This window comes from Scyliorhinus torazame, chromosome 3 (assembly GCF_047496885.1).
Source record: "Scyliorhinus torazame isolate Kashiwa2021f chromosome 3, sScyTor2.1, whole genome shotgun sequence".
NCBI classification, from domain to species: domain Eukaryota; kingdom Metazoa; phylum Chordata; class Chondrichthyes; order Carcharhiniformes; family Scyliorhinidae; genus Scyliorhinus; species Scyliorhinus torazame.
In genome coordinates this window covers 303376083-303388259 of record NC_092709.1, presented here as the reverse complement: position 1 = coordinate 303388259, position 12177 = coordinate 303376083, and the positions used below count along the sequence as shown (strand labels likewise).

General features: G+C 50.3%; 1 protein-coding gene across 1 annotated transcript in view; it reads right to left on the bottom strand.

Moving 5' to 3' along the window:
* loxhd1a (lipoxygenase homology PLAT domains 1a) overlaps window positions 1-12177 on the bottom strand; it is a 332608-nt gene that overhangs the window by 138622 nt on the left and 181809 nt on the right. The window contains exon 23 of the mRNA XM_072497474.1: window positions 3595-3787. Within this exon, the coding sequence (XP_072353575.1) occupies window positions 3595-3787 (193 nt within the window). The remainder of the gene's footprint in view (window positions 1-3594; window positions 3788-12177) is intronic.

Genomic DNA, 12177 nt, shown 5'->3' with positions numbered 1-12177 from the left:
TTCTCCTCAGCTACTCAGTAACTGGTAGCCCTCATAATGCCAAGGTTGTGTACCATGCAGCAAACCACCGCAAATCTTGTCACCTTGCTCTATCAGGCACTGAAGGTCTAATCCTGAGCAGTCCAGGCAGTGGAAGATTTGTTTCAGTAGAGCAGCATGGCTTTCATTGAATGCATGATGCTCACATGTGCATGGGTTGCTCACCAGAGTCATCTGCCCTGCGGTTTGGGGATAACCCTGCAGCCGCTCTTCGATTTGCCCTTTGGCTCAAATGCAAGGGGTAGAGTGCGCTGGCACAGAATGGAGGCATTGTGACTGCTGCCAGGATACTGGGCATTGATCTACATGATTTACGGTAAAGACATACACCAAATGGACATTGAGGAAATGGAATCACTTTTGGTTCCGGTATAGGGTAGAGTTGACATGTGATGCCTGCAAAGTGACATGTATGCAGTCAATGGCACCCTACACCATGAGGAAGCCTCCAATTCTGGGCAAGCTTTGTGCTTAGTTCATCTGATTTCTTCAGGCAAGACAGAACAAAATGAAACCTGCTCTCGATGAATATAGAGCCTCAGTGAACCCTCAGTGATGGGTCAGTGGGTGCTACAGTGCAAAATGTTGCAAATATTTGCAGCTCCAGCTCCAAAGGATGCATAACCATTCATCACCACGGTCACCTTCACAGCCACTGGGCATTGCCATTCTTGCCCTGCTCTGAGGTTGCATTGGGTGACAGATTTCAGTGAAGACGTCTTTACTGAAGTACCAATGTCTCAGACATTGTTTCTCGTTAAGGTTCAGGTTGAAACCTGCAAAATAGTTAAAGGGACAGACAAGGTAGCCACAGGTAAGATGTTTCCCCTGGTTGGGGAGTCATGAACTAGGGGATACAATTTTGGAATAAGAGGGGAAGCGAAGGTGAGGAGGAATTGTTTTACTCAGAGTTGTGAATCTTTGGAATTCTCTACCCCAGAGAGCTGTGGAAGCTCAGTCATTGAGTGTGTTTAATGCAGAGATAGACAGATTTCTAAATATCAATGATGTAAATGGACACGGGAATAGTGTGGAGCGAGAAAGGCATTGAAGTGGAGGATCGGCCATGATCGTATTGAATGATGGAGCAGGCTGGATGGGTTGTATAGCCTCTTCCTGCTCCTATGTTCTTATTAGAATTGCTCCCTTGACAGCCTGGGTGGATATGGCCTTCTATTAGAACCCTCTCTCCCTTCTCTTCTTCCTCCTCCTCCTTCCTCTTCTAGCAGATTGTCACACTCTTCCGTCTTCTGCTCATTCTCCAAGTTATGCTGCATTCAAAGGAGAATGCCTCCCACTGCGCCCATGTCTGGAAGCAACTGGTTTGTGCAGAAACCTGAGTCAGCAAGAAGTATTTCAGCACCAACCACATCATTCCTTGCAGACCTTTGAAACTTTAAACAGCTATAGGAAGCATCAAAGACTCGTAGAATCATAGCAACAGCCAGAAGAAATCAAACAGCAACAACTTGTAGGTAGTTCATGCTCCCTTCAAATAGCACCAGTGGAGGTTAGTTTTTCATGGTTAGTTCTGTGAGACGATATGCGGCTATTAAATTCAAAATGTCACCACTGGCGTTAGATCAGTGTTGCACGCTACTTAACATCATAATCATAGAATCATAGAATTTACTGTGCAGAAGGGCCATTTGGCTCATCGAGTCTGCCTGCTCAGTGGCCATTTCCTGTACTAACACCCTCACCAATAAGACATTCAATGTGATTTGATCCAAAAGTATAAGCATGCACCACAGAGATCATTTCGAATTTTGGAGATTGAAGGACACATGTCAAATGGACACTAACGCGTTCTAGGTCTGTATGGAAGTATAAGCCAGAAAGGCCAAATTACATCTCGAGTGTACCTTACAATCTTTGCAAAAGACTCAGCTGAAAGGCATTAGGCCCTGATTTTCCATCCCAGGACGCCCTGAATGTGTCCGCCAATGGGATAGAGAATCGGGCGTCGGGGTAAAATCGGGAATGACGCCCAGGAACATGGAAATAAATGCAAATGGGTCGTAATGAGCGTTGGAATCTATCCCCTTCACCTCAGAGACCTCGGGCGAGCACCATTCAATACTGGTCTTCACAAACGGTAACCAGAAGGAACGGCACTCATGGGGGTCTCTCAGGGGATCGATGGCTCCCAGGTGCTTGCCCCATGGCCAGGGTGGCATCCTGACAGTGCCACCATGGCAATGCCACCCTGGCACCCTGGCAGTGCCACCTGGGTACCAGCCTGGCACTGCCAAGGTGCCAAGCTGGCATTTTCTGCACAGTAATGAATGGGTGGGGACGCCCTGAGTGGGGGTTTAGTGGGGTGCCCTGAGCGGGGTTTTTAGGGGGATGCCCTGAGCGGGGGTTTAGGGGGGTGCCCTGGGCAGGGGTTTAGGGGGGTGCCCTGGGCAGGGTTTTGGGGGTACCCTGAGTGGGGGTTCAGGGGGCATGCCTTGAGCGGGGGTTTAGGGGGGTGCCTTGAGTGAGGGTTTAGGCGGGGTGCCCTAAGTGGAGGTTTAGGGGTGTGCCCTGAGCAGGGGCTTAGGGGGTGCCCTGAGCAGGGGTTTGGGGGGGTGCCCTAAGTTGGGGTTTAGGGGTGTGCCCTGAGCGGGGGCTTACGGGGTACCCTGAGCAGGGGTTTGGGGGGGTGCCCTAAGTGGGGGTTTAGGGGTGTGCCCTGAGCGGGGGTTTAGGGGTGTGCCCTGAGCGGGGGCTTAGGGGGTGCCCTGAGTGGGGGTTTAGAGGGATGCAGGGGGCCCCGGGGACCCCCTCATAGTGAGTTGGGGCTTGGCAGGGTGTCGGGGGTCACGTCGGAGTCTGCGCCATTTAACAATGGCATCTCGGTCTGTCGCTACACCAAGGGGTTCCTGCAAGTAGAGCTCCTCAGTGTAGAAAACAGGGTTAAGTGCAGCCTTGGCTGCGCATTCCCTGCGCCTTCCCTGCGTTCCCTGTATCTAACCAGCGGGGTTAAATAGCGGGGTGTTTCTTGACAATGCGAGCGGCGGGAAACACATGTTTAAACGCTCTCGCTATGGACCTTTGTTCCCATTTAGTTAAATCGCGGCCATCATGTAGATGATGTCCTTTTGGAAAGGAAACCTGCTGTCCTTGTCCCCGCTGGCCTATTTGTGACTCCAGACTCACAGCAATGCAGTTGCTCTTAACTGGTCTCTGAAATGGTCCAGCAAGCCATTTAGTTTTATTCAAAAAGTGTCTTGCCCTCAACTTCAGTGGAACAGCTAGGAATGGACTATAGATGCTGGGCTTATCAACAGTACCCAGATCCCATGAATGAATAAAGAAAAAATATCAGCATATTTGGAGCTAGGCAAGAACAAGGAGATTGGGTATCTAAAGAGAGGAGAGGATAGGTAAATTAACACTGAAACAATGAGAAGGCGGGCATGTATGGTTCGCATGTACAAATCTGAGAGGTATAAGCTCAGAAACAAAGGTGAATTCAAGACTGCAGTGAGCATCCATATATTTCCCTTGAAGACATTGATCCAGCAAAGCGGATGAGAATCCTTTCCTTTCAAAGCTTCACATTCTTACATTTCTCGATATCCGTGATCTCACTGGGGTAGATTTCAATCTCCGTCTTGCCATCTGCCTCATCCTTGCACAGCCATCGGTGAGCAGGAAACATGTACTCCTTCCCATGCACTGGAACCTTAACCTGAACGCTGTCCAGGAACCAACCAGCTCTCAGTCCCACATTATCATGGCCAATCAACAGACGGTTTAGCTTTTCAGTAAAAAATGTAAAAGCATGAAATGAGTAAGGCTATTTGGCCCTTTAACAGTTTTCCTTATGTTAGCTTCTATTCCACTCCTTAATCTACTGAGTGAAAGTTTAAACATAATCAAGCAAAACAGCAAAGTATTTCTCCATTGTCACAACTTCACTATGTACTGTCCTTCTGAGCTGCAACACAAGTGACATAGAACCTATTGAGTTCATGGAATATTTTGTCTCAATTTATACCTAGTCTTATGACTTCTTTGTATAACTTGCTATGAATGGGAGATAGTCTGTTAATTCCACTTCCCATACCAAGGGTGGAATTTAATGCCCTCCCTAGTGGCATGTTTGGGGGTCGGGGGTAGTTAATCAGGAGGGTGGCACGTGGGGACCCTGATGCCTTGCTGCCTTTTGCCCAATGAGATCCATGGTGAGATGGCTCCTTAAGTCGGCAATTAATATCCAAACAAGGACCTCATCCTGCCGCTGCTGATATCCACCCAGTGATGGACAAGGGACTTACCATGCTGGGTGCACAACAAGCAACGTCTTGTGGGATTGCTTGCTAGATCCCAGACAAGATCCCTTGTTCAAAAGCACTCAGTGACTGATTGAGGGACCAAGGATTGGGAAGGATGGGGCCCACTGAGAGCCAGCCCCCCTTGCCCTTGCTGCCGACACCCCCTTTCCCCTTCTCCACCACATTCTGCTACCTGGCCACTCTGTGACCCTCATCCTACCATCACTCAGAGCAGAACAAACTGTAGGAGCATTGCTAAAATCGATACAGATTATAAAAGGTTGCGATATAAGGAGTTGGAGACCAGCAGTGAGAATTACTTTAGTAAACATGTTATTTATTGCATACGAAAGTCAAGCTCCAATGAGTATTATTATTGTTGCTACTTTTTATAAATGTGCAAATTTAACTTTTGGTGGTGGCGCAAAATGAATGATATATGCTGGAGTGTGTACCATCTACAAGATGACCTGCAGGAACTCACCAAAACTCCTTAGGCTGCACCTTCGAAACCCATGACCTCTAACATCTAGAAGGACAAGAGTAGCAGACACATGGGAATACCATCACCTGGAAGTTTCCCACCACCCTGACTTGGAAATATATCATCGTTCCTTCACTGTCGCGGGGTCAAAATCCTGGAACTCCCTCCCTAACAGCACTGTGGGTGTATCTAGAACATATATAGAACATAGAACATTACAGCGGAGTACAGGCCCTTCGGCCCTCGATGTTGCGCCGACCTGTGAAACCACTCTAAAGCCCATCTACACTATTCCCTTATCGTCCATATGTCTATCCAATGACCATTTGAATACTCTTAGTGTTGGCGAGTCCACTACTGTTGCAGGCAGGGCATTCCACACCCTTACTACTATCTGAGTAAAGAACCTACCTCTGACATATGTTTTATATCTATTTCCGCTCAATTTAAAGCCATGTCCCCTCGTGCTAGACATCACCATCCGAGGAAAAAGGCTCTCACTGTCCACCCTATCCAATCCTCTGATCATCTTGTATGCCTCAATTAAGTCACCTCTTAACCTTCTTCTCTCTAACGAAAACAGCCTCAAGTCCCTCAGCCTTTCCTCATAAGATCTTCCCTCCATACCAGGCAACATTCTGGTAAATCTCCTCTGCACCCTTTCCAATGCTTCCACATCCTTCCTATAATGCGGCGACCAGAACTGCACGCAATACTCCAAATGTGGCCGCACCAGAGTTTTGTACAGCTGCAACATGACCTCATGGCTCCGAAACCCAATCCCTCTACCAATAAAAGCTAACACACTGTACACCTTCTTAACAACCCTCTCAACCTGAGTGGCAACTCTCAGGGATCTATGTACATGGACACCGAGATCTCTCTGCTCATCCACACTGCCAAGAATCTTACCATTAGCCCAGTACTCTGTCTTCTTGTTATTCCTTCCAAAATGAATCACCTCACACTTTTCTGCATTAAACTCCATTTGCCACCTCTCAGCCCAGCGCTGCAGCTTATCTATGTCCCTCTGTAACTTGTAACATCCTTCCGCACTGTCCACAACTCCACCGACTTTAGTGTCATCTGCAAATTTACTCACCCATCCTTCTACGCCCTCCTCCAGGTCATTTATAAAAATGACAAACAGCAGTGGCCCCAAAACAGATCCTTGTGGTACACCACTAGTAACTGGACTCCAGTCTGAACACTTCCCATCAACCACCACCCTTTGTCGTCTTCCAGCTAGCCAATTTCTGATCCTAACTGCTAAATCACCCTGAATCCCATGCTTCCGTATTTTCTGCAGTAGCCTACCGTGGGGAACCTTATCAAACGCTTTACTGAAATCCATATACACCACATCAACTGCTTTACCCTCATCCACCTGTTTGGTCACCTTCTCAAAGAACTCAATAAGGTTTGTGAGGCACGACCTACCCTTCACGAAACCGTGTTGACTATGTCTAATCAAATTGTTCCTTTCCAGATGATTATACACCCTATCTCTTATAAACCTTTCCAAGATTTTGCCCACAACAGAAGTAAGGCTCACTGGTCTATAATTACCGGGGTTGTCTCTACTCCCCTTCTTGAACAAGGGGACAACATTTGCTATCCTCCAGTCTTCTGGCACTATTCCTGTTGACAAAGATGACTTAAAGATCAAAGCCAAAGGCTTAGCAATCTCCTCCCTAGCTTACCAGAGAATCCTAGGATGAATCCCATCCGGCCCAGGGGACTTATCTATTTTCACCCTTTCCAGAATTGTTAACACCTCCTCTACACCACAGGGAGTGCAGCAATTCAAGAAGGCAGCTCATCGCCACCTTCTTAAGGACAATTAGGGTTGGGCAATAAATGCTGGGCTCGCCAGTGATGCCACATCCTGGAAATGATTAAAATAAAATACACGACTTCCGGGTGCGGCGATGACCAGCTAAGTCGCACGTTTCGGCAGCTCCCAGTGGAACGGACTTTTGGGCTCTTAATGAGAGCCCCAACGGCAATTTTAACGGCTAAAAGCACTGTGCGGTAAACCAGAAGGAATCCCCCCTGGACACGGATGGAAAAAGGAGAGGAAAGTGGCCGGATTGCGGTGGATCCTTTAGAGCAGCGGCAAGGAAGGCAAGCAAAAACCAAGATGGCGTCGGATGGTGGCAGTTTAATATGGGGCCCTGAACAACACGAGTTCTTGAAGCGCTGCGTGGAAGAACTTAAAAAGGAGATGAAGAAGGAGCTGTTGGCCCCGATATTACAGGCGAATGAAGGGCTAAAGGATGAGCAAAAGACCCAGGAGCAGGAGCTTAGGGTCGTGAAGGCAAAGGCTGCTGAGAACAAGGACGATATACAGGGCCTGGTGGTGAAGACGGAGATGCACGAGGCACACCATAAAAGGTGTGTGGAAAGGCTGGAGGTGCTGGAGAATAATGCAAGGAGGAAGAATTTAAGGATTCTTGGTCTTCCCGAGGGTGCAGAGGGGGCGGACGTCGGAGCATATGTGAGCACGATGCTGCACTCGTTAATGGGATCGGAGGCCCCGACGGGTCCGTTGGAGGTGGAGGGAGCCTATCGAGTTATGGCGTGAAGACCGAGGGCTGGAGAAATTCCCCGAGCCATGGTGGTGAGATTTCTCCGATATAAGGACAGAGAGATGGTCCTCAGATGGGCAAAGAAAACTCGGAGCAGTAGGTGGGAGAACGCGGTGATCCGCGTATATCAGGATTGGAGTGCGGAGGTGGCGAGAAGGAGGGCGAGCTTTAATCGGGCCAAGGCTGTGCTGCACAAAAGGAAGGTCAAATTTGGAATGCTGCAGCTGGCAAGACTGTGGGTCACGCATCAAGGGAAACACCACTACTTTGGAACGGCATGGACATTTATTGTCGAAGAGAAATTGGAATAAGTGGGTTATATTTAAAAAAAGAACGTTTGAGACAAAGTGGTGGGGCGAATATGGGGGGCGAAGAGGGGGGAAAAAGGGGGGAGAGGAGAGATTATTTTTAAGTTGTTAATCCTGCGACCCGGTAACTTTTCTCTCTTCCCCTTGTTGTGGGGGAGGGAGGGAGGGAGGTGGAGGAGCTGGGGGCGTCGGCCATTGGGGGCGGGGCCAAAAGGGAAGCGCGGGCTTTGTTCCCACGCTATGATCATTATGGCGGGAACAGGGAAGCAGGAAGGAGGGGGCGTCGCACAGTGCGAGCCGAGGTCACAGGGGAAGCCGAGGTCGGCCAGAGTTTGCTGACTTCTGGGAGCAACATGGGGGGTGCAATTACGCTAGTGGGGGATCTAGCGGGGGGGTGGGGGGGTTAACTGGGTTCCTGCTGCTGGGGAGAAGGGGGAGCTGGTATGGGGTGGGGTGGGCGGGGCGGGGGGGGCGCCACCTGGGGGGGACACAGCTACGTGGGAACCGGGTGAGGAGCCGGTTAAAAAAAGGTGATGGCTAGTCGACAAGGGGGGGGGGGGGTAAAGAGCCCCCCAACCCGGCTGATCACGTGGAATGTGAGAGGGCTGAACGGGCCGATAAAGAAGGCATGGGTACTCGCACACCTAAAGAAACTTAAGGCAGATGTGGTTATGCTACAGGAGACGCATTTGAAACTGATAGACCAGGTCAGACTACGCAAAGGATGGGTGGGGCAGGTGTTTCATTCGGGGCTAGATGCGAAAAACAGGGGGGTGGCTATACTAGTGGGGAAGCGGGTAATGTTTGAGGCAAAGACCATAGTGGCGGATAGTGGGGGCAGATACGTGATGGTGAGTGGCAAATTACAGGGGGAGGCGGTGGTCTTAGTGAACGTATATGCCCCGAACTGGGATGATGCCAACTTTATGAGGCGCATGCTAGGACGTATCCCGGACCTAGAGGCGGGGAAGCTGGTAATGGGTGGAGATTTTAACACGGTGCTGGAACCAGGGCTGGACAGATCGAGGTCCAGGACTGGAAGGAGGCCGGCAGCAGCTAGGGTGCTTAAGGACTTTATGGAGCAGATGGGAGGAGTAGATCCCTGGAGATTTAGTAGACCTAGGAGTAAGGAGTTTTCGTTTTTCTCCTATGTCCACAAAGTTTATTCACGGATAGACTTTTTTGTTTTGGGAAGGGCGCTGATCCCGAAGGTGACGGGGACGGAGTATACGGCTATAGCTATTTCGGATCACGCTCCACATTGGGTGGACTTGGAGATAGGGGAGGAAAAAGAACAGCGTCCACCCTGGAGAATGGACATGGGACTATTGGCGGACGAGGGGGTGTGCTTAAGGGTGAGGGGGTGTATTGAAAGGTACTTGGAACTCAATGATAATGGGGAGGTCCAGATGGGAGTGGTCTGGGAGGCGCTGAAGGCAGTGGTTAGAGGGGAGCTGATATCAATCAGGGCACATAAAGGAAAGCAGGAGAGTAGGGAACGGGAGCGGTTGCTGAAAGAACTTCTGAGGGTGGACAGGCAATATGCGGAGGCACCGGAGGAGGGACTATACAGGGAAAGGCAAAGGCTACATGTAGAATTTGATTTGCTGACTACGGGTAATGCAGAGGCACAGTGGAGGAAGGCACAGGGTGTACAGTACGAATATGGGGAGAAGGCGAGCAGGTTGCTGGCCCACCAACTGAGGAAAAAGGGAGCAGCGAGGGAGATAGGGGGAGTGAGAGATGAGGAGGGAGAGATGGAGCGGGGAGCGGAGAGAGTGAATGGAGTGTTCAAGGCATTCTATGAAAGATTATATGAAGCTCAGCCCCCGGATGGGAAGGAGAGAATGATGTGTTTTCTGGACCAGCTGGAATTTCCTAAGGTGGAGGAGCAGGAGAGGGTGGGACTGGGAGCACAGATTGAAACGGAGGAAGTAGTGAAAGGAATTAGGAGCATGCAGGTGGGGAAGGCCCCGGGACCAGACGGATTCCCAGTTGAATTTTATAGGAAATATGTGGACATGCTGGCCCCGCTACTGATGAGAACCATTAATGAGGCGAGGGAAAGGGGGCAGCTGCCCCCGACTATGTCAGAGGCAACGATATCGCTCCTCCTAAAGAAGGAAAAAGACCCGCTGCAATGCGGGTCCTATAGGCCTATTTCCCTCCTGAACGTGGACGCTAAGATTCTGGCCAAAGTAATGGCAATGAGGATAGAGGATTGTGTCCCGGGGGTGGTCCATGAGGACCAAACTGGGTTTGTGAAGGGGAGACAGCTGAATACGAATATACGGAGGTTGCTAAGGGTAATGATGATGCCCCCACCAGAGGGGGAAGCGGAGATAGTGGTGGTGATGGATGCCGAGAAAGCATTTGATAGAGTGGAGTGGGATTATTTGTGGGAGGTGCTGAGGAGATTCGGCTTTGGAGATGGGTATATCAGATGGGTACAGCTGCTGTATAGGGCCCCGATGGCGAGCGTAGTCACGAATGGACGGGGGTCTGAATATTTTCGGCTCCATAGAGGGACGAGGCAGGGATGTCCTCTGTCCCCATTATTGTTTGCACTGGCGATTGAGCCCCTGGCAATAGCATTGAGGGGTTCCAGGAAGTGGAGGGGAGTACTCAGGGGAGGAGAAGAACACCGGGTATCTCTGTATGCGGACGATTTGTTGTTATATGTGGCGGACCCGGCGGAGGGGATGCCAGAGATAATGCGGATACTTGGGGAGTTTGGAGTTTTTTCAGGGTATAAATTGAACATGGGGAAAAGTGAGTTGTTTGTGGTGCATCCAGGGGAGCAGAGCAGAGAAATAGAGGACTTACCGTTGAGGACGGTAACAAGGGATTTTCGGTACTTGGGGATCCAGATAGCCAAGAATTGGGGTACATTGCATAGGCTAAATTTAACGCGGTTGGTGGAGCAGATGGAGGAGGACTTTAAGAGATGGGACATGGTGTCCCTGTCACTGGCAGGGAGGGTGCAGGCGGTTAAAATGGTGGTCCTCCCAAGATTCCTTTTTGTGTTTCAGTGCCTCCCAGTGGTGGTCACGAAGGCTTTTTTAAAAAGAATTGAGAAGAGTATTATGAGTTTTGTGTGGGCCGGGAAGACCCCGAGAGTGAGGAGGGGATTTTTGCAGCGTAGTAGGGATAGGGGGGGGCTGGCACTACCGAGCCTAAGTGAGTACTACTGGGCCGCCAATATCTCAATGGTGAGTAAGTGGATGGGGGAAGAGGAGGGAGCGGCGTGGAAGAGATTGGAGAGGGCGTCCTGCAGGGGGACTAACCTACAAGCTATGGTGACGGCGCCGTTGCCGTTCTCACCGAAGAAATACACCACAAGCCCGGTGGTGGTGGCTACACTGAAAATTTGGGGGCAGTGGAGACGGCATAGGGGAAAGACGGGAGCCTCAGTGCGGTCCCCGATAAGAAATAACCATAGGTTTGTTCCGGGGAGAATGGATGGGGGATTTGGAGCATGGCAAAGAGTAGGGGTAACACAATTGAGAGATCTGTTCGTAGATGGGACGTTTGCGAGTCTGGGAGCGCTGACGGAAAAATATGGGTTGCCCCAAGGGAATGCATTTCGGTATATGCAACTGAGGGCTTTTGCGAGGCAACAGGTGAGGGAATTCCTGCAGCTCCCGATGCAGGAGGTGCAGGATAGAGTGATCTCAGAGACATGGGTGGGGGACGGTAAGGTGTCAGACATATATAGGGAAATGAGGGACGAGGGGGAGATCATGGTAGATGAGCTGAAAGGGAAATGGGAAGAAGAGCTGGGGGAGGAGATTGAGGAGGGGCTGTGGGCTGATGCCCTAAGTAGGGTAAACTCATCGTCCTCGTGTGCCAGGCTAAGCCTGATACAATTTAAGGTGTTACACAGGGCGCATATGACTGGAGCACGGCTCAGTAAATTTTTTGGAGTAGAGGATAGGTGTGCGAGATGCTCGAGAAGCCCAGCGAATCATACCCACATGTTCTGGTCATGCCCGGCACTCCAGGTGTTTTGGGTGGGGGTGGCAAAGGTGCTTTCGAAGGTGGTGGGGGTCCAGGTTGAACCAAGCTGGGGGCTGGCTATATTTGGGGTTGCAGAAGAGCCGGGAGTGCAGGAGGCGAAAGAGGCTGATGTTTTGGCCTTTGCGTCCCTAGTAGCCCGGCGCAGGATATTGTTAATGTGGAAGGAAGCCAAGCCCCCGGGTGTGGAGACCTGGATAAATGACATGGCAGGGTTTATAAAGTTGGAATGGATTAAGTTCGTTCTAAGGGGGTTGGCTCAAGGGTTCACCAGGCGGTGGCAACCGTTCGTCAAATACCTCACAGAAAGATAGAGGGAATGGAAAAGAAGAAGACAGCAGCAGCAACCCGGGGGGGGGGGGGGGGGGGAGGAATCAGAAGGACTCTCAGGGATGTTATTGTATATGCATAGGTATTTGGTATATGTAATTGTATATTGGATTGTTGGATTGTATTTTTGGAGAGTATTTATC